Below are 20,870 nucleotides of genomic sequence, written 5' to 3' on the forward strand. Positions count from 1 at the left end.
GTCTGGCTGTGTACAAGAGAGAACCTACTATCACCTCCTTCAGTCTAGACTCTATACCTCCACTAACACAACCCGAGTTTGCAATGGACTTTTTTGTGCTCTTATCTCACTTCTTTGGTATTTGTTGAGCTGAGAATACCTAACAGCTCCAGATCTTTTTCACAAGAACGTTTGCAAAACCCTGCCTCCTATTCCAAACCTCTGCAATTGAAGTCTTGGACCTAAAACGAGAGGCTTTTTGCATTTATTCCCTTTTATACTTTGTCCAGTAGGACAAGGTGCCCCCTCTGACTAGATGGGGTCAAAGAAGACCTCAAATGTATTCTCACACTCAAGAAACTGAAAGGAATATTTAGCTGACTCTTTTTAGTCCAGGGAAGAGAATGTTTATTTGAATCTTAATGGAGTCCAAGGACAGCAGGGCTGGCACTAGGTAATAGGAAGACCTGGATGCTGTGGATTTAGTTCCCCCAAATCTCACCTGTATCGGGTTCACCCCAGGGGCCTGACGTGGTACTTCCCTGCCTCAGGGCAGTGGACCATCTGTCTGTCCCGGGATGGCCTGGGGACTTGAAAGAATTCACAAGCCCCGACTAATTACACCTTGCAGGGCCGAGGGGTCTCCCACTGTCTCCTGAGAGGAGTGATGTCCCAGGATCCTCCCGCTGATCCAGGCCCCGGGAAGGGCACAGGCCCGCACCCTCCCTCTCCTGCCATCCTGGCAGCTGGGTTGCATGCCAACACTGCCCGAGGGACACCTTGGCCCAGCTGGTGCCAATGTTCAGACCACATGGAAGGCAAAGCGCTCTCTTTATTGCTCTAGCTTGGCCCGCCAGCGTGTCTCCCAGGACGCTGCTCTGTCCTCGTGGGCTGAAAGGATGCAGTGGTGGTCACACCGGGGCCTGGCCTGGCTGCCCACCTGGCACTGGCCTCAGTCGGTCTTCCTGAAGCCTGGAAGGCAAAGCCCACAGGATGGCATGAGATTCTGAAAGCAGCCAGGCCTCCTCCCCACCATTACCCCAGATGCCCAAATGCCCCTCATAGCTGGGATAAGGCAGTCATGACCCACAGCCATTGCAACAAATTTCCCCTTTATGCATGAGATGGATTAAAGGAGACAAAAGTTCATGACACGGAGGCACACAGCCCCTGGTCTCTCAGTTTTGTGATTTAATGGTAGACACAGAGCTGCTGGTCAAGAAAGGGGATCTCCTTTAGCCTGCCCAGCCACCCTAGCTGTGTGACTCTGGGCAAGTCACTCTACCTCTCTGATGAACGTAACTGACTAATGAGTTTCCTCATCAGCCAAGTGTAAGATAACTGAAACCCCCTCTCACCCCCAGCAGGGCAAATAAAATCACAAAGAAGATACTGTTTGGAGAGATGCAAAGTTCTATGAGAGAATGAGGAATACCCAGGTCCCCTCCACTTTCCTACAATGGTTCAGACTTAAGGACTTTTACACCCATTCCTCACTTGATTTTCACAACACCTTTGTGCTGTAGGTATTATTACACCCATTTTCCAGTTGAGGAAACTGAGGCTAAAAGAGGCTCTAGGGCCCCAGAAATGCTAAATTGAAGGAGGCAGGACTTGAACCCAAGCCCATGACTCCAGGCCCTGTGCTCTTTCCAGTATGCTAAGCCTCATTTGCAACAGAAGACCCTGGCAGGGAGAGAAAGTGAACATAGAAGAATGTAAAAGTTACCTATCAGCCTAAACTTCTGAAAGAGGGGAATGAAGCCATGCAGGATGCTGTGGATCCGGTACACTGTCAAGAACGGAGGAGAGAAAGGTGATGGAGCTCTGTGTCCCCTCGAAGGATCCGGGGTCAGACCTCCCCCTGCCTGCCCTTGAACAAAGGTCTAACCCGTAAAAACAAAGCTCTGATGGTGGAATTTCAGGCTGCAGGTTAAGCTCAGATAATGGTATTGAGTACTTATTATTTAAAAACAACCATGAGCAGCAATAACAATGCCAGGAAGCTCAGAGAATTCAGTACCTCACTCCATTAACTGCCTTGTTTTCAGTATCTGGCTAATTCTGTTTGTTTGCCACTTTAAACTGTCTTTGTTGTATTTTTATGGAGCTGCCCATTTTTTCCATGGGGTTTTGCCAACGACCTCACATTGACCTTGAAAGCGGTCAGGAAGCAAACACGAGCATAAAGAAATCTTTATAAAAAGTTTAGGTCGTGGCTTTCCAGCCCTTGGCGAGCCCCTGCGGCCAGCCCAGCTGCTGCCCTCCCAGAGACAGTGTGCGAGGGTCTTACCCAGGCCAAAGTAGATGCCAACGGTCTCCAAGGAGGCGAAGGTAAGCAGCCCGACCCCAAGGGACATGAACCAGTCTGCAGGGGCAGCGGGGGAGAGAATGGTCATCCTGCAAGTCTGGACCTCTGCCCCCTGTCCTCACCCCCCACACACTCACCTTTATAATAGTGATAACACACCAGCAAGGCCCCAATGGCAAAGCAGAGGAGGATGAAATGGAAAAACTCATCTGTAAAGGCAGAGGTGAAGATTACTGTTTGCTTCTTTCTCTCTTTTTAATTAACTAAAATATTCCTGTCTCTGCTCAAAGGGAGCTTTATTCAGAGAAGCTGCTCCTGACCAGCCCAACTAAAACAGCACCCCAAGCCCCACCCGTTTCAGCCCTCACCTCACTTTATTATTTTTCTAACACTTATCACCACTCAGCTTGCTGGATTTTCACTGCTGTGTTTATTCTCTGACCCACTCTGTAGGATGGTGGTTGGGGATTTTGCCCATCATCTAAAGCGGCGCCGGGCATGCAGAGGTGTCTGACGCCTTATTTGTCGAATGATGCTAAATACAATTGTAAAAAATGCACGTGCCTAGTTTAAAAGTTTCCCATTGCTCCATTCTCCCTTCCTAATCCAACTCCTTAAAAGCAAGCAGTGATTGACAAAACTTTTCCAAGTATATACATGCACATTCAAAAAAAACAAAAGCAGGATCAGTTTGTGTACCTGCTGCTCTATGGTTTGTTTTCCTCTCTTTGATAGATTGGGGCCATCCTTTCTATCTCCAAGCATATATAGATCTGCCCTGTTCTTTTTTATATATACATAAATTTATTTATGTATTTATTTTTGGCTGCGTTGGGTCTTCGTTGCTGCGTGCGGGCTTTCTCTAGTTGCGGTGAGCGGGGGCTACTCTTCGTTATGGTGTGCGGGCTTCTCATTGCGGTGGCTTCTCTTGTTGTGGAGCACGGGCTCTAGGTGTGCGGGCTCAGTAGTTGTGGCTCGTGGGCTCTAGAGCGCAGGCTCAGTAGTTGTGGCACACGGGCTTACTTGCTCCGCGCCATGTGGGATCTTCCCAGGCCGGGCTCGAACCTGTGTCCCCTGCATTGGCAGGTGGATTCTTAACCACTGCGCCACCAGGGAAGCCCCTGCCCTGTTCTTTCTGATGGCTGCATAGTGTTCCATGGCATAAACTTACTCTAATTTATGTAACTAGTCTCCCATTGAGGAAGCTAGAAGGGACTGATTTTCTGCACCAAACATCACCGCACATGAATGTGTCTGTGCCCTTGTGTGTGCATTTCCGTGGGCCTGGTGCCCAGAAGCAGCATTGCAGGCTCTTCCTAGTAGTTAATGGAGGTAGAGAAAGTAGCAGGGCCCATGCCCTGGGCAGGAATTCAGGGATGGTTTGTGAAGGAGGACCCCCTGCCCTTTGCCAGGCGCAGGAGTCATCAGGGGAGAGAACACAGGGGCCTTGACCCAGGCAGAGGGCTGTGATAGGGAAGATGCCAAAAAGGTTTTTAAAAGAAAGAAAAAGAAGAAAGAGAGGACAATTCAGAGACGGTTCCCTGGAACGAGGCAGCCTCTCTGAGTGGCCAAGGCTGCTGGGAATGTGTCCTACTTTAGTCCAGTTTGGCCACTGATGTGCTGTGAACTTTGGACAAGTGTCGTGACTCCCTTGAGCCTCAGCGTTCTCATTGATAAATCAAGGAGAGCAACCTCTACACCACTGACGGAGGGATGGATGGGGGTCTTGGAGGGGAAAGTCCTTTGTAAATGGTAAAAGGCAGAGTGAGACTACATATCACTGCTGTCAGGTGGCATGTGGAAGGCAAGTGAACAGAAGTGAGGAGGGTATTTCTGGTTTTGTTTTTGTTATTTTTTTTCGGGGGGGAAAATCAAAAGATTATTTCTAGAACATTCTTGGCTCTGAAATCAATTTGTCCTTTAGGGGAAAAAAAGACGTCATGCAGAACTAGACTTAACGTTTAAGAAAGCATCAGGCTTAGGTCTGTTCAGAGATGTGACAGAGTGGGGGTGAAAACTCTTTCCTCACCCAAATCTTCAGGAATGCAAAATGAATTCCTAGCAGAGAATTTCTCCCTGATCTTTCCCCCATTTTCTTATGAGTAAATACTTAGAAAATACAAGTGTTTTTAAAAAGAGAGAGACTGCAGAGAAATGTAAGACCAAACAGAGGGCTGGATGGGTAGGGCAGCTTAGTTTGAAAGAGCAAAAAATTAGAAATAACCTAAACATCTATCAAGTGGGGAATGGTAAATACATTATAAGGTACCCACACTGTGGAATTGGATGCAGTTGTAAGATGTCATAAGCATTCAGGACTCACCATATCTGGGGCAGGGATTAATGGAAGAAAGAGAGTTTGAGGTAAGCCTTAAAGATAGCCAAGGCAGTAGGAGTTGGATGAAAGGGAAGATTTTGTGTGTGTGTGTGTGCACGCGCGCGTGCGTGCGCACATTCACGTGCCATGAGACAGGTAAGAAGGTGGGACCAAGGCACAGACCCGGTACAGTGAAGGGTTCAACCAGGTGAGCGCAGGGTAAGTGAATTTCTGGGAAGAGAACTTCAAGTTTTAGGGAACTAGAAGTTTTGGGGGCTGAAGAGATCAGGCCAGGATAAGGACTCCAAGGTGTATTGGAGCCAAGAGGGACCTAGGGGATCACCCTTGTCTGTTTTTTCTGATTTCAGCCATCCACACACCACCTTTGTGGGTTTTGCCCTTTCTACGTAGCACTGCTTATGACCTTCACAATTTCTTGCTACCCAAGGACCACCTGTACTATTTACTTAAAGTTTTTCTTTAAGCAGATTCTTATTTTTCCTTAAATAGATTTACTTGAAAAGGAAACTTCATGTCACAACACTAAGTGGAAAACTAGGATCCCATGTCTTAAGAACAAACACAAGGCCCATAAAGCAAGACGGTGAAGGTCTGCCCGCCGCTGCCTGCAGACGGCTCTGCGCACAGTCCTGATCTCTGTGTCCAGAGGGCAGTGAGCAAGGGTCAGGGTGGCACTAAAGGCCCAGGGGCTCCAAGCAGAGAAAGAGAGGGGAAAGGGCAGTCACCTTCTCACTTGGGGGTATAATGCCATGTCCTGAAGCAACCTGGACATGGCCTGCGCTTTGGGAATCTCGGTTTTAGTGGGATGAGGCTCACTTCATAGCCCGGGACAGCTCGACAGCACGTCCCAGTTCATGTAGCTTGATGGAGGCAGGGCCAGGGGCTCAGACACAGGTCTCCCACTCCCTAAAGGCAGGCTTTTGAACAACTCAAAATATTTCTAGAGGGCTTCCCTGGTGGTCCCGTGGTAAAGAATCCGCCTGCCAATGCAGGGGACGTGGGTTCGATCCCTGGTTGGGGAACTAAGATCCCACATGCCGCGGGGCAGCTAAGCCCGCGCACCGCAACTACTGAGCCTGCACTCTAGAGCCCGTGCCCTGGAACAAGAGAAGCCACTGCAATGAGAAGCCCACGCACCGCAACGAAGAGGAGCCCCCTCTCGCCACAATTAGAGAAAGCCTGCACACGTATACCCAACGCAACCAAAAATAAATAAATAAATTTATATATAAAAAACAAAACAAAACAAAAACTATGGTCTCAGGAGTTCCCTGGTGGCATAGTGGTTAGGATTCCAGGCTTTCACTACTGGGACCCGAGTTCAATCCCTGGTCAGTGAACTAAGAAGATTCCACATGCCTCGCAATGTGGCCAAAAAAAACCCCCAAAACCCCCCCAAAAAACATGGCCTCCTTTCCCACCCTTACCCTCCTCCCTGAAGCCCCCACGATTCCAGGCCTGGAGTCGAGGCAGTCCCTCCGGTTCTCATCACTCCTTTCCTAGAGTCCAGTCTAATCTAACCTCACAGCTTCCTCGGCCCAGCCTGTTCCCAGCTCCCCATTATGGCCATAAGGTCTGGAGGGCGTTTATCATGCTAGTGACTCCGCGTACAGCAGAAAGAGCACAGGACCAGGATCCAAGCCCAAGTCGTGTCACTCACTAGCTGTAAGACCACTCCCCGTCCTTGAGCCTCAGTTTCTATATCTGCAAAACAGGAATCATTGTACCACCTTCTCAAGGTGATTCTAAGCTGAGGATTTTGCAAACCGCCGGGCCCGCAGCAGAGACGGGCCATGATTACTGTCGTTCCAGGCCACCAGCTGACTTTCTACCCAGAGAAATCTGGACCAGACAAAAGCAGCAGCCCTGGAACCCCAAGTTCCTTACCATCCTTCTTTATATTTAGTCTTCTTAACTGAGAGGGCTCCACTTCTCCTTGGGAACAAGAGAGAGACGAGGGTTTAACTCTGACACAGTATAGCTGGTGGGATTCTCGCTCCCCTGCCTCACTGAGAATGGCTCTCCCAGGTTCTATTTCCTGGATCAGAGGGCACTCACTGCAGGACCGGTCAGGGCAAAGCTTGAAGGTGGGGTGGCTGTCCTTGGACCTCCACTGATGCCCTCCTCCTCCACAGGCCTGTGTCTGTTCTGTTCCATGTCCCCTGAGCCCGGAGGCCCCTTTCCTGGATCACGGTGACACTCTGGCTGGTGACGGCATTGCTGCTGGGACTGATCTCCCTCCCCCCCAGGCTGCCTGTGGTCCTGTCCCAGCCCCTGGAATCCAGGCCGCCTCCCACTCCCCTCTCGGAGCTTGCATATTTACCACTCTCTGGATTAGAGCCTCTCCTTCGGAGTCCTGGAAATTAGAAACTCAACATTAGTGCCCAGGCCAGCTTGGGGCCTTAACGAGTGCCACAGGTGACTTCTGAAAACGCCCCTGTTGAATTCTCCAGCCCCCAGGGGATCTTTCTATCTATAGATTGTTATTAATAATCCCTTTGTTCTTGCCTGGACCCCCTTTCTAACCCCACTGGCCCCCTGTCTCATGCTACAGCCAGCCCCGCCTGCTTGCTGAGCCCAGGTCAGAGCCCCAGGCCCCAAGGAGACTTGGAGTCCCATCTCTCACAGCTGTGCACCTGATAGCACCTGCCTCTTTTGGGGGAAAGACGGTGCCCAGACCTCGTTCAACACCAGTACCAACGACCCCTCTCCCCTAAAAGACACTCACCTGATTCCTCAGACGGCACCACCTCCCCGGGGGCACCTGCACAGAAGGGAAATCAGTGACTGCATATTCATATCCTCTGGGTGGGGAGAAGTTACACTGCAGAGAGACTTCCCATTGATCTGCAGGGGGCACTGGAGCAAACTGGAGGGTTCCTCTTTCATCTACAGGGGCAGGCACCACCCCACAGTCCCTGAAAGCTGCCGCAGCAATGCCTGCCCCATGTTACAGGTCTTCTAATTTCCCACGAGAAGCCAGAAATCCAGGTTTTTAAATAAACTTCTTGACTATAAAAAAAGCTGGCAATTCATATTCCATTGAAGCAAATATATCATGGTTTGTGAGAATGACGTCATTTTATGGAAGGAAAACTACTGCCAATTATAACTGCAAGTTGCCAGTGATTTTAAGAGGCACCCTGATTTCACAGATCTCCAGATGTGAAAAACTGTTAGCTGTAGACGTGATGAAATATATTAAGAACAATAATAATAATAAAGATACTCTGTGAGCCAGATAATATACATCTGTACACACAGGCCACCAGTTTGCAATCTGTGCCTGTTCATTCCTATCCAGATGCAGGTGAGGATACTTAGCCACGTGGCTCCAGCCCCACCAGGCCCTGAGCTTGTGGAAGCCAAGCTGGGTTGTACCATGGGGGCCCTGGCCCCTGACCCCAGTGTGGAGCTCCTGTCTGGGCTGCCTAGGGTGAATCGAGCCCTATACCTGCCCTGAGGTGCAGCCTTCCCTTTAATCTGGCCTGGGTGGCCCTCCCACCTCATTCACACTCTGGTTCTTTTTTTTTTTTTTTTTTAAATATTTATTTACTTAGGCTGCGCTGGGTCTTAGTCGTGGCACGCAGGAACTTTAGTTGTGGCATGCAGACTCTTAGCTGTGGCATACATGAGGGATCTAGTTCCCCAACCAGGGATCGAACCCGGGCCCCCTGCATTGGGAACGCGGAGTGTTTCCCACTGAACCACCAGGGAAGTCCCCACCCTCTGGTTCTTGGCGCCTACTCTATTCCCAGTGATTTCTCTCCTAGCCTGTTACCTTCTTCCCCTCAAGGGGAGGCAGGAGTCCCCACTCTGTACACTTCCACCCTCCAGATCAGCCCCAGGACACAAACACCTGAAGGGGGCACTCAGCTCATGGCAATAAACACTCAGTATGCTGAACTGTCTTTAGGCTAATGTGCAAACAGGAGCCAGTGTCTGCAAGTGACCAGAGAGGCCAGCACCAAGGGTACAGAAGGCAAACCAAGAACGGCATGAAATGAGACTCCGGCCGTGTAATTACCAAGTACCTCTGGTGTCTCGGGAGGGGGGAGGTGGGGCGGGGAATTCATTACTTGGGGGAATTAATTCACAAATACGTGACAATATCTACGTTTTCTACAGTGAACATGACTTACTTTTTGATGAGAAAAAAACATTTAAAATGTATGTATATGTAACAGTTTCTCTCTCATTTTACACTCAGTGAAAACTTTCTTACACTACTTAATTAACAACATTTTAAAAAATTAGATAGTGCCTGTTTTTGTTTAAAAAAAAAGAAAAAGAAAATCAGAAAATTCAGATGAAAGAAAAGTGTGGAGATTACTCACAATGCTGCCACCCAGTGGCAGCCACTGGTAATACCTTGATGCAGAATATTAAGGTATTTCATTTCCATTTCTTTGAATGTATATGTGTTTCCCGTTGTATTTCTTGGGTTATTATCTGGCATTAGGAGACTAAGCGGATTATGTAAATGTTGGATTAAACAAAGTTAAACAGGTTTTCTTATCTGGCAGTGTTCATTTATGAGGCTTTTTGGCAAACTGGTTCATTCCTACAATTCCTCCATCTCATCAAAGTGCTACCAAGCAAAGTGCCATAATATTTATATCTGCTCGCTGTAAAAATCATGATGCTTAGAGACAATTACTCCGTAATTTGAGTTTTGTAGAAATCAGGTCCTTAATTTTCCCTTGCATGCTTAAACAACCCAGTATTCCAAGAGAGAGGGTACTGATTAAGTTCCATCTTGCTGGTTGGAAAGCGGAGGCCCAGAAAGGTTGGGTGACTGGTCACAGTCAACCTGCAAGTCAGGGTTATAGATCAGAAGAGATTCCAGGACAGTCTGACTGTGGCAGAAAATGCCTGCCCCCACCTCCATCTGCCCATGTTATAACCACTCACCTTGCCACATCTCCTATATCTGCCCAGGACTTTGAGCTCATGAAACACCCTCATCACCTTGTTTCCTCCCAACAAAGCCCTAAGCCTTCATGTCCTTTGTTTAATTCTGTTTCCCCCAAAGCCACTGGACAGACAATCACCTTCATAGAGTTGAAGCTCATCCTTCAAAACGTCAGGCTCCCCATGCTCAGCACCTGGGTGTAGACAAAGCCTGTTAGTCAGCTCCCCCCAGTTACAGCACCCCAGAGTGGCTTCCCTCTCCTGGTGTCGGAAGCCTTAAAAAGTAACATAGTCTTTGCGCTGGGGGTGAGGTGGGCGCTCTTCAAGAGGCAAGACAGCTGTACAAGAGCTTTCCTGCTGCTCTGTCTGACGCCCCTCACACGCCCCGAGGTGACTGTGTTCAGCTGACTAAAGAAGAATTGGGGGCCTGAGAGGACCTGGGCCTCGTTCAAAGTCAGTAATAAGAGTCGCCATTTTTTGAGCACTTACTATGTACCAACACTGAACTAAGTAATTTATAGTTAATATTTCATTTGATCCTCTTGGAAATGCTGTAAAGAAGGTATTAATGCCTCTCCCTCCCCATTTTACAGATAAGGAAACTGAGGCTCACAAAAGTTAAGTTATTTGCTGAAAGTCACACAGTCAGGAAACAGAAATTCCAGGGTTCAAACCCAGGTCTGTCACCAAGGCCTGCATTTCTAATCATTTTTATCTCCAAAAATAGAACCCAGAGCTCAGCTCCAGAGTCATGAGAGCATTTATTAAACACCTTATGTGTGCCAGGATCTGTACTAGACATTAATCCAGGCTCTTTCCCCCAAGTTCTTTTCTTCCCACAATCAATTTAGGCTAACATTTATTAAAGTTTTTTTTTTAAAAAAAATTATATTCTTCTGGTTATAAAGATAAAAAAGATTATTGTAAAATATCTATGGTATAAGTCAATTCAAAAAAAAGCAAGAAAATGAAAATCACCCATAATTTAACCATCCAGAGATAACCACTATTAACATTTTGATATTCTTCCTTCCAGTCTTGTTTACAATCATGTATGTGTGAATTTTTACAAAGTGTATATGAGATCAAACGAATTCTATGATTTGAATTTCTCTTTTTCACTTTAGAGATGTATGAAGACCAGAGCTCTGACCAGGACAGGGTGTAGCATCACTGCTCTATGTTGCTGTTGTTGGAGGTTAGGTTGTTTCTATTATTGCCCTACTATAAATAACACTGCAAGGAACAAATTTTCACACGGGGGACTTCCCTGGTGGTGCAGTGGTTAAGAATCTGCCTGCCAATGCAGGGGACACGGGTTCAAGCCCTGGTCCAGGAAGATCTCACATGCCACACAGCAACTAAGCCCATGCGCCACAACTACTGAGTCTGTGCTCTAGAGCCTGTGAGCCACAACTATTGAGCACGTGTGCCACAACTACTGAAGCCCTCACACCTAGAGCCCGTGCACCTCAATGAAGAGTAGCCCTCGCTCGCCACAACTAGGGAAAGCCCGAGCGCAGCAACGAAGACCCAACGCAGCCAAAATAAATAAATAAATAAATAAATAAATAAATAAATAAATAAATAAATGTATTTATTTATTAAAAAAAAAAATCTTCACACGGACAGGCTCAGGCCCACTGAGAAATTCAACCATCAGCCAAGTGGGCAAAGGAGAAATGGTGAGGCCTACTGCCTACTGGGTGAGCTGCCCCTGCAGGGGAGACCAGCCCCCGTCTCTGCCAACGTTTTCCAGTTACTCAGGGGCGCTAGTCCTCATTGCTGCTCTTTGCAGGGAACAAACACAAGCTGTGGGAGAACCTCAGCCTGGATCGAGCCTGGAATACCTCATTCTGGTGTCGGTTCTCAAAATTTAGTTTATGTGAGGAGTGTGGTCTGGGGGAAGAATTCTGCTTTGAGGGTTAGGGGACAGGAACTGCCATGAACTTTCTGTGTGACCTCAGACAAATCACTTACTATGTTCAATACGGCTTTCACTAAGATAAGACAAGGTCCTGTGAAGTATCGTGTTACTGAGGTGCTTTCCCTCCTGCCCAGTATGGGGGCTGCATCAACTGTGATGCCACCAACGCCACGCTGACTCTGGGTTTGCTCATGCTCTGTCTCCCACCTGGAATGCCCTTCCCACTTGCTCCCTCATCCTGAAGCTTAAGCTGATGTCACACCTCCTGTAGAAGGGCTTTTCCAGCTGCCCCAGCTCACACGCATCTTGCCCACCCTCCTCTGGGGTTTCTATAGCATCAACTGTCTGTGCTTGACACAGTGGGCATGAGGGTCCCTGGTGGTGCTCATCCCTCCAACCACCTTGAGCTCCTGAAGGACGAGGCCTGGGTATCACTGTCCTAAGGCTGCCCTGCCTGCAGCAGGAGTTTGATTAAAGCCTTGAAGAATGACCGCGTTGTTGGCACTCTTGGATTGGTCAGCATTCTGGGGATTCAGGCCTAGGAGTTTCTGGCTTCAGGTCCAGAGGACTCCCTTTTCCTCAGGATGACCAAGAGGGCCCCAGCAGTCCCGATGTTCCTCAGCGGGCTTGGGGACCTCCTGGTCTATCATGGATAAATTTTTTAATTATAGGAAACCAAGTTAACTGTGCTTAAAAATCAGTGCGGAAAAAAAAAAAAATCAGTGCGTATGTGATCTCAACTAGGCACAGAAAAAGAGGTATCAGGAAGTACATCAAGATAACAACAGCGGTATTTATCTCAAGAGATGGGATTTTGAGTGGCTTCTATTTTCTTCTTTTCTGTATTTTACAAATATCAATGCCCCCAAAAGGCTTTTTCATCATATTTTGCAAAATATCAAACAATACAGAAAATAAGAAAGCAAAAATTACTCCAAATTCTATCCAACAGGGACAATCTCTATTAACATTCACGTGAATATTATTTTAGCTTTCTCCATGATATATTCATAATTTTTTTTTTTTTTCTGTACGCGGACCTCTCACTGTTGTGGCCTCTCCCGTTGTGGAGCACAGGCTCCGGACGCACAGGCTCAGCGGCCATGGCTCACGGGCCCAGCTGCTCTGCGGCACGTGGGATCTTCCCGGACGGGGGCACAAACCCGCGTCCCCTGCATCGGCAGGCGGACTCTCAACCACTGTGCCACCAGGGAAGCCCCATAAGATATAATTTTTAAAACTTGTTCAAGGATTGATTTTTTCCCTTTTCCATTATGGTTTATTACAGGATACTGAATATAGTTCCCTATGCATAATATATAATTTTAAATAAAAGGTATTGTAGAATTGTATGCTGTCAAGAATGAGGATAATTTTTCTGTGTTCTAATTCAATTGTTTAAAAAATTAACTCTGGCAGAAAGAATCACGTTTGTTTCTGGTGTCCCGAGTATCCATCACTGAGCCTGGCACATAGTTGATGCTCAATAAATATTTATTGAATAAATGTAAGGAGATACACTAATATGTGTTTAGTGGTTATCTAACAGAGCAAAGGATGATTTTTTTCCTTCTTTCTACTTCTTTGTATGTTCCATATTTTCTACAATGTGCCCATGTGTAATCTTTCATAATGAAAAAACGTTTGAATTTAAAAATAACAGGATAGGGACTTCCCTAGTGGCGCAGTGGTTGGGACTCCATGCTCCCAATGAGGGGTGCCTGGGTTCGATCCCTGGTCAGGGAACTAGATCCCACGTGCATGCCGTGATTAAGAGTTCACATGCCACAACTAAGGAGCCGGCAAGCCTCAACTAAGGAGCCCGCGAGCCACAACTAAGATCCAGCATAACCAAATAAATAAATATTTTAAAAAACCCAAACAGGATACATTAAGAACAAAAAGCTGGGCTTCCCTGGTGGCGCAGTGGTTGAGAGTCCACCTGCCGATGCAGGGGACACGGGTTCGTGCCCCAGTCCGGGAAGATCACACGTGCTGCGGAGCGGATGGGGCCACGAGCCGTGACTGCTGAGCCTGCGCGTCCGGAGCCTGTGCTCCACAACGGGAGAGGCCACAACGGTGAGAGGCCTGCGTACCGCAAAAAACAAAAACAAAAACAAAAAAAAGAACAAAAAGCTATGTAGGGAGAGTGGTGCTGCATGCCAGACTCTGAGTTAGGGCCCTAACGTGGAGGAAGGTGGGGGGGCTGCTGGGAGGCACTCAGGCTTGGGGCCCAAGGACTAATGGTCACAGTCTGAGCCTGAAGAATGGGCAGGGTCTGAGTTCCAGCAGCAGGCCAACCAGGGTAGGACCAGAGACCAGGATCCTGACTGTCTCAATGCTTCTAGGACTCCATGTTTATTTTCCTGCTGCTTTCTTTTAAGTGTTCAGTTTTGTTAACTACGCCCAGTCCCATGTGTATGTACTCTGGAGACCAGAAGGAAGGAACTTATGCCCACACTTGGGGGAGAACATTTGTGGGGGAGCAGCAACCCCTGAGGGTCAGAATCAGAAGACAGAATGTCCCTTCCCACCTAGGGAGGACAAACAAAGGGACAGAATCCCGTGTTGTAGCCCTCCTGCCTCTGGAAGCTCTTCTAGAACTAAACCTCACTGGCCTCGGTTTCCTCACCTGTAAAATGGGAATAACAACAATGCCTTCCTCATGGGTTGCTATGAGAATTAACTGAGTTATTCCACATAAAGTGCTTGGAACGCTACCTGGCACAAAGTAAGTGCTCAATAAATGCTAGCTGTGATGTTGCTGCTGCTATAAATTCAGCCTTACCTTTTGAGTTAAAAGAATAAAAGTAGAGAGACATCCTGCTTCTTTTCAGAGAATAATGTGGCAATTTGTAATCAAAGTCCAATTAGAGATTCTCATCCCTCTAAACCCATTAAAGTGCTTGTGGGAGTAGATATGTAGGACTTGATTTGTATGAAAAATTCAAAAAGTAAAGGCTTTTGTGCAAGGATGCTCTTGAGCATGACAAACTGGGGTGGGGAAGAGGGAAAATCTTAACAATAGCAGTTATTTTTAGAGCTATTACTATCTGATAGGTGCTAAGCCTTTGCACCTGTAGAATGTAATCCTCACAGGTATCCTATGAGATAACTTTTGTTATCATCCCCATCTTATGCATGAGGACTCCAGGGCATACAGGGTTAAGCAATTTACCCAAGGACGCTTAGCTAGTTAGTGGCAAAGAAAGGGTATGAACCTGCAGGCTGCTTGAATGGACACATGCACTGCCCCTGATTCTAAAGTGCTCCTACGAAACTTAAACGTTCCTTTACATGAGATGCAGTCACTTGAGGGGCTACTTGGGAAACATGAAAAATAGCCGCTAAGATATTATGGAATAACATGGCAAAATGCTTAGGATAAGATAGCAAAAAAAATTGTAAACCAAGGACAAAATTGTCTATACGGTAATTTTTTGGGTTCTTTTTTTTTGGCCACACTACGTGGCATATGGGATCTTAGTTCCCTGACCAGGCATCGAACACGTGCCCCCTGCAGTGGAAGCGCGGATTCTAAACCACTGGACCACCAGGGAAGTCCCTATATGGTAGTTATAACTGTGTACAAGTTACATGTACAGAGAGGCAGGCTCTGGAAGGGAACATGGAAAAAGAGAGCTGTAGTACCGAGGTGGGAGGTTCAGGAGACTGGTTTTTCTTCTTTTCTCTTTTTGTTAATTTTTTTCTTTTTTTTTAATTTATTTTTTTGGCTGCATTGGCTTTTTGTTGCTGTGCGCGGGCTTTCTCTAGTTGCGGTGAGCGGGGTCTACTCTTCGTTGCGGTGTGCAGGCCTCTCATTGCGGTGGCTTCTCTTGTTGCGGAGCACAATCTCTAGGCGTGTGGGCTTCAGTAGTTGTGGCACACGGGCTCAGTAGTTGTAGCTCGCGGGCTTAGTTGCTCCGCGGCATGTGGGACCTTCCCAGACCAGGGCTTGAACCCGTGTCCCCTGCTTTGGCAGGCGGATTCTTAACCACTGCGCCACCAGGGAAGTCCAGGAGATCGGTTTTTCCATGTAAATGCTTGTCTTTAATATTTTAATATAGATTTATTTAATGAAATCATTGCTTTACCTGAGGAGGAGGATGAAGAGGAGGAAGACTTGCCTCTCTCATCTTGGTCTTGAGAATAGAGCTCAGCCTCCTCGTCTTGCTTGTGGAAATCCGTCTCTCCGTCTGGGAGGCACACATAGGCAAGGATGAGTGTTTCCTGCCCTTCCCACCCCAGAGACCACCCAGGCCTCCCCAGGGGTCTACTTGGATGTGGGGAGCCAGGAGTGACTGGATTCACTGGGACACTCTTCCCAAACCCCTAGGGCCAATGGGAGGTACAGGAGACCAGGGATCTCAGAGGCCCTAGAGGCTCTAGGAAGGCCAAAGGCAGACTTTTCTCTGAATGTGGAGCCCAGAGAGGGGCTTCTAAGCCCTCCATCCTTCCCAAGAGACCACTACACTGTGTAGAGCAGTTGCCAATTTAAAATTCTCTGTAAATTACAGGGCAGGTGGGATCCGATCAAGCCATTCTGGGGCCATGCAGGACGCTTCCCACCTTCTGAGGACACTCCCTAGTGCAAGTCCAAGCCCCCAGAGCCTCTGAGATTTGGGGAGCAACTGAGGGTCCACACAGCTAGAGAGTACTGGGGGACAGACTGGACCAAGCACACACATGTGCATGTGTGTAAAGTCACTACTTCTCTAGAGGTTTTGACCGTAACTTGGGTCATTCATTGTGCCGCATGAGCTGAGCAGGGTCTTCTGTTCCACCTACTGCTGGACTTCACCTCCCATGTGGCTTTGCCCAGAGGGTCAGAGAGAGCAAACATACGGTCTAGATCTTCTGATTCTCCGTGGACTTGACTGTGGTCCTGAAGTGATCCTGAAGTCTCCATGGCCTCCCCTGTTGGAATAACAATAGTAATTAATATTACCTTAGTTAATATGTTTAATATATAAAGAGCTTGGCAAATAAATAAGAAAAATATAAACATCCAATATTCAAAGGTACAAGAACAATTTATGAAAAAAGAAATACACAATTAGGGAAATTTGAATAATGATCACCTTTTGATACTATTAAGAGCTTATTTTTTAAAAAAGAGACTTTAGTTTTTACAGCAGTTCTAGGTTCACAGCAAGATTGAGTGGAAGGTAAAAAAAAAAAAAAAAAAAAAAAAAATTGAGTGGAAGGTACAAAGGTTGCCCATATATCCCCTGCTCCTAAACGTGCATAGCCTCCCCTGTTATCAACATCCTCCATTAGAGAATTTATTTTTTTAGGTGTGATATTTATATTGAAGTTATATTTATTTAAAGTATTCTTAAATTTAGAGATAAATACTGCAATGTTTATGATGAAATTATATGATGTCTAGGACATGCTTCAAAATAATCTGATTATTTGAATAAGGGAGTTGGAGGGCGTAGGTGGGGGTCCAAATATAACAAACACGACCACAAGTTAATAATTGTTGGAGCTATAACAAAATATAAATAGTAGTTAGATCTCTGAGAGTTAGCATTATGGGTATTTTTACTTTGCCTTTTCTAAATTTTTAGCAGTATTGCTTTTTTCTTTTCCTTGTTTTTTCTTTTTCCACTATAGTTTATTACAAGATATTGAGTATAGTTCTCTGTGCTATACAGTAAATCCTTGTTATTTATCTATTTTATATATGGTGGTGTGCATCTGTTAATCCCATACTCCTAATTTATCTCTCCCCCCATTTCCCCTTTGGTAACTGTAAGTTTGTTTTCTATGTCAGTATTTCTATTGTTATAATAAAATAACCAATAATTTTTCATTACTTAAAAATGTAATATACCACCTTATATCAGTACAGTACTTAACAGTTTTACAAAGGGCTTATGTGTCTGTAATTCCATCTGAGCCTGATCACAAACCAGTCTGTTAGGAATTGGAATTAATTACTTCACACCTGAATTGTAGTTTCTAGACAACAAAGCTTCCCCAAAGATTGTTTCACTTGACTCTTACAATAACCCTGCAAGGTAAATTTTTTTTTTTTTTTTTTTTTTTGCGGTACGCAGGCCTCTCACTGCTGTCGCCTCTCCCGCTGCGGAGCACAGGCTCCGGACGCGCAGGCTCAGCGGCCATGGCTCACTGGCCCAGCTGCTCCGCGGCATGTGGGATCCTCCCGGACCGGGCCACGAACCCGTGTCCCCTGCATCGGCAGGCGGACTCCCAAGCACTGCAACACGAGGGAAGCCCAAGCAAGGTAAATCTTATCATCCTCATTTTATAGAGGAGGAAACTGAGGCTCAAAGAGATGAAGAGATTTGCATGAATTGGGACTCCAGAACCCAAGTTCTGTTTAATGTACCCCAAACATTGGTGTGGAGCACAAAACTGCTCAAAGTCAAGCCCTGCTGGTATGGCTGTCAGGATTACAGATGCAAACGGTAAAGCAAGGGCAGGAAGCAGGCACTCGAAGGTGCAGAATGAGGTTTGGGAATCTGTCCCTTCAGGACACCATACTCTGTGCTTTCCTGAAATTCTGAGTGGGAGCTAGTGGTAACTCGAAGCCGGCCTTCAGATGAGGCCATGAGAAGGCCATAAGTGTGGCCCTGGAAAATCTAAACGGCTAACCCCAGTGAGCTGGTGCTCTCCTCTGGGGAAAATACACGGGGCTGCCATGGTTGGGCTGCCTTGATTTTAGCTGGGCACATGGCCCCCAGCTAGAGACTGTATTTCCCAGCATCCCTTGAAGCTAGGCGTGGCCTTGGGACCATGTGACTCATATTCCTGCCAACAGACCGTGAATGAAGGGGATCTGCGTGGTGGTGAGCTGACAAGATGTTCTAGGGTTCTGGGGGAAAAAGTATACACACACACAGATATGTCTGCTGTAAATTTTACTGATGTAAAGAATGTATGGGGGGATAAATTAGGAATTTGGGATTAACAGATACACACCACTATACATAAAATAGATAAACAACAAGGATTAGCACAGGGAACTATATTCAATATGTTGTAATAACCTATAATAGAAAAGAATCTGAAAAAGAATACTTATATATGTATATGTATAACTGAATCACTTTGCTGTACACCTGAAACATTGTAAATCAACTATACTTCAGTAAAAAATAATAAATAAAATTTTAGAAAGAATGTATAGCACAGAGTTACAAAAAATAAAAATACAGTCCTCTTTATTGTGAATTTCATACACCTCTAGCTTCAGTGTGACTTGGAATTTCTTGCAAAATATACTATCAGTTTTTACAAATCTATCACCAACAATAGTGTCACAAAATCAAACTACAAATAAATGCTCAATCACTACCAAATTCAGAAAAGAGGCTGCTCACATCATGGATGAACAAGAGCACTGCCAACGTGAATGCTGGCTGATAACTTCTTTCATGTAAGATGAAAGGCAAACAACAAATGCCTTTATCGTCATAGTTTGTCAGTGATATAAGCAACCTCTTTGCTGAATCGAATCATACTTTACAGATTCTGGAAGAATATTTTCTCAACTTTTTGTGTTATTCACAGTGTAATGGCAACAGGTGTAATGCAGTGCCTACAGGTTTGAGGTTTAATCTCCATTATTAACATTTGCTTGATCACTTTCTTAAATTTAGACAATCGACAAAGCAAACATTCAAGCTCTGATTTGTAGTGTTTACTGATCTCTGTGACTGATACCACTGTGATGCCATGGACTGCAAAGTTGGGAAGGCTGGGCTTCTCTGGTGGCGCAGTGGTTGAGAGTCCGCCTGCCGATGCAGGGGACACGGGTTCGTGCCCCGGTCCAGGAAGATCCCACATGCCGCAGAGCGGCTGGGCCCGTGAGCCATGGCCGCTGAGCATCCGGAGCCTGTGCTCCGCGACGGGAGAGGCCACAACGGTGAGAGGCCCGCGCACCGCCAAAAAAAGTTGGGAAGGCATGGGTAGTGGAACACAGCATTACGCAGTGATTCCACAATACAGATACAACAGATGTGAAAATCTCAAGGGCCTAGGTAATGGGCAGAATGTGGCAAAATTAATTAGGAAGTGATACATTTTGAGTACTTATTAACCTTTTTTTAACATAAATTAGTTATTTATACGTTTATAGAATTTAATTTAATAATGGTTGTGTTTAACAACCGATTCCCAGCTCTGGGCTTATAAACTTCTGTGCCTTCTACCTCCTCTCTCCTGCTTTTTGTATGCTGGAATGCAGACATGGGGTGGAGAATAACTTCAATCACGCAAACTGAGCCAACACCCCAGGGAATCCCTGAGCAACAAGGTAAAGGAATCTGGGCCCCGAAAGGCCTCATGCACAAAGCCGTCTGTGCACATGGACCTGTCTCTGGTCATTTATGTGCACAGGAAATGAGCTTCTCGCTTATGTAATCCCAGGGATTCGGTCTCTGTTACAGCATCTCAGCCACGCTGTGCAGGCATCGTTCTGAAGCACCCCCCTGCCATTTCTTCTCCTCCCAGCTCTGAGACTAAGGCCTTAACTTCAAGAGGAGGTAGATTCACTCCTCTCTAACAAGTTTAGACCTTGGTTCCCAACCTCAACGCTCCCCACGTTTGGGACCAATGATCCTTTGCCGGTGTGTGCATTGTAAGGTGTTTAGCGGCCTCCCCACTGGATGCAGGTAACACCCCACCCAGTTGTGACAATCAAAAATGTCACCAGACATTTCCAAATGTCTCCTGGGGGCAAAAATCACCCCTACTTGGGAACCACTGGTCTAGAGAACCTACTCTTTTTTTAAAAGTTTAATTTAATTAAACATTTTTATTGAGGTATAACGCTCATATAACATTATATTAGTTTCAAGGGTACAACATGATGATTCGATATTTGTATATGTTGCAAAATGATCACCACAGTAGTCTAGTTAGCATATGTCACCATACATCGTTAACACAATTTTTTTTCTTGTGATGACAACTTTTAAGGTCTGTTCTCTTAGCAACTTTGAAATATGCAGTACAGTATTATGAACTATAGTCACCATGCCGTACATTACATGCCCAGGACTTTTTTATTATGTAACTAGAAGTTTGTACCTTTTGACCCCCTTCACCTATTTCACCCACCCCCAACCCCCCATCTCTGGCAACCACCAATCTCTTCTCTGTATCTAAGACTTTGCGGGGGTTTTGTTTGTTTTTAGTAGAGAATCTACTCTTAATCCACCACAAGACCTTGACAAGGCAGCATCCTTCCCCGTGCCTCAGAGGTGGATTGCCTGGCTGTGAATCCGATCTGACACTTCTAGCTGTGGGATTCTGGGCCAGTCACTTAACCTCTTATGTGCCTCAGGTTTCCCGTCTGTAAAATGGGGACAATGATAGTGTTTACCTCATAGTATTGTTGTGAAAATGGCATGACTTAAAATCCA

General features: G+C 46.2%; 1 protein-coding gene across 5 annotated transcripts in view; it reads right to left on the reverse strand.

Moving 5' to 3' along the window:
* Positions 1 to 376: 376 nt before the first annotated feature.
* TMEM40 (transmembrane protein 40) overlaps positions 377 to 20,870 on the reverse strand; it is a 36,851-nt gene continuing 16,357 nt past the window's right edge. For 2 of the 5 annotated variants that reach the window (XM_029241560.1, XM_029241562.1), the window contains exons 2-11: positions 16,315 to 16,386; positions 15,564 to 15,665; positions 9,683 to 9,736; positions 7,357 to 7,392; positions 6,952 to 6,984; positions 6,516 to 6,563; positions 2,428 to 2,499; positions 2,273 to 2,347; positions 1,709 to 1,771; positions 377 to 951 (exon numbers count right to left, since the gene is read on the reverse strand). In XM_029241560.1, coding sequence (XP_029097393.1) covers positions 932 to 951; positions 1,709 to 1,771; positions 2,273 to 2,347; positions 2,428 to 2,499; positions 6,516 to 6,563; positions 6,952 to 6,984; positions 7,357 to 7,392; positions 9,683 to 9,736; positions 15,564 to 15,665; positions 16,315 to 16,386 — 575 coding nt within the window. In that variant the 3' untranslated portion in view covers positions 377 to 931. The remainder of the gene's footprint in view (positions 952 to 1,708; positions 1,772 to 2,272; positions 2,348 to 2,427; positions 2,500 to 6,515; positions 6,564 to 6,951; positions 6,985 to 7,356; positions 7,393 to 9,682; positions 9,737 to 15,563; positions 15,666 to 16,314; positions 16,387 to 20,870) is intronic. The other 3 variants (XM_029241561.1, XM_029241563.1, XM_029241564.1) reach the window with 3 other exon arrangements.

Source organism: Monodon monoceros, unplaced genomic scaffold (genome assembly GCF_005190385.1).
Source record: "Monodon monoceros isolate NGI ecotype Baffin Bay Population unplaced genomic scaffold, NGI_Narwhal_1 Super_Scaffold_3, whole genome shotgun sequence".
Lineage (NCBI taxonomy): Eukaryota > Metazoa > Chordata > Mammalia > Artiodactyla > Monodontidae > Monodon > Monodon monoceros.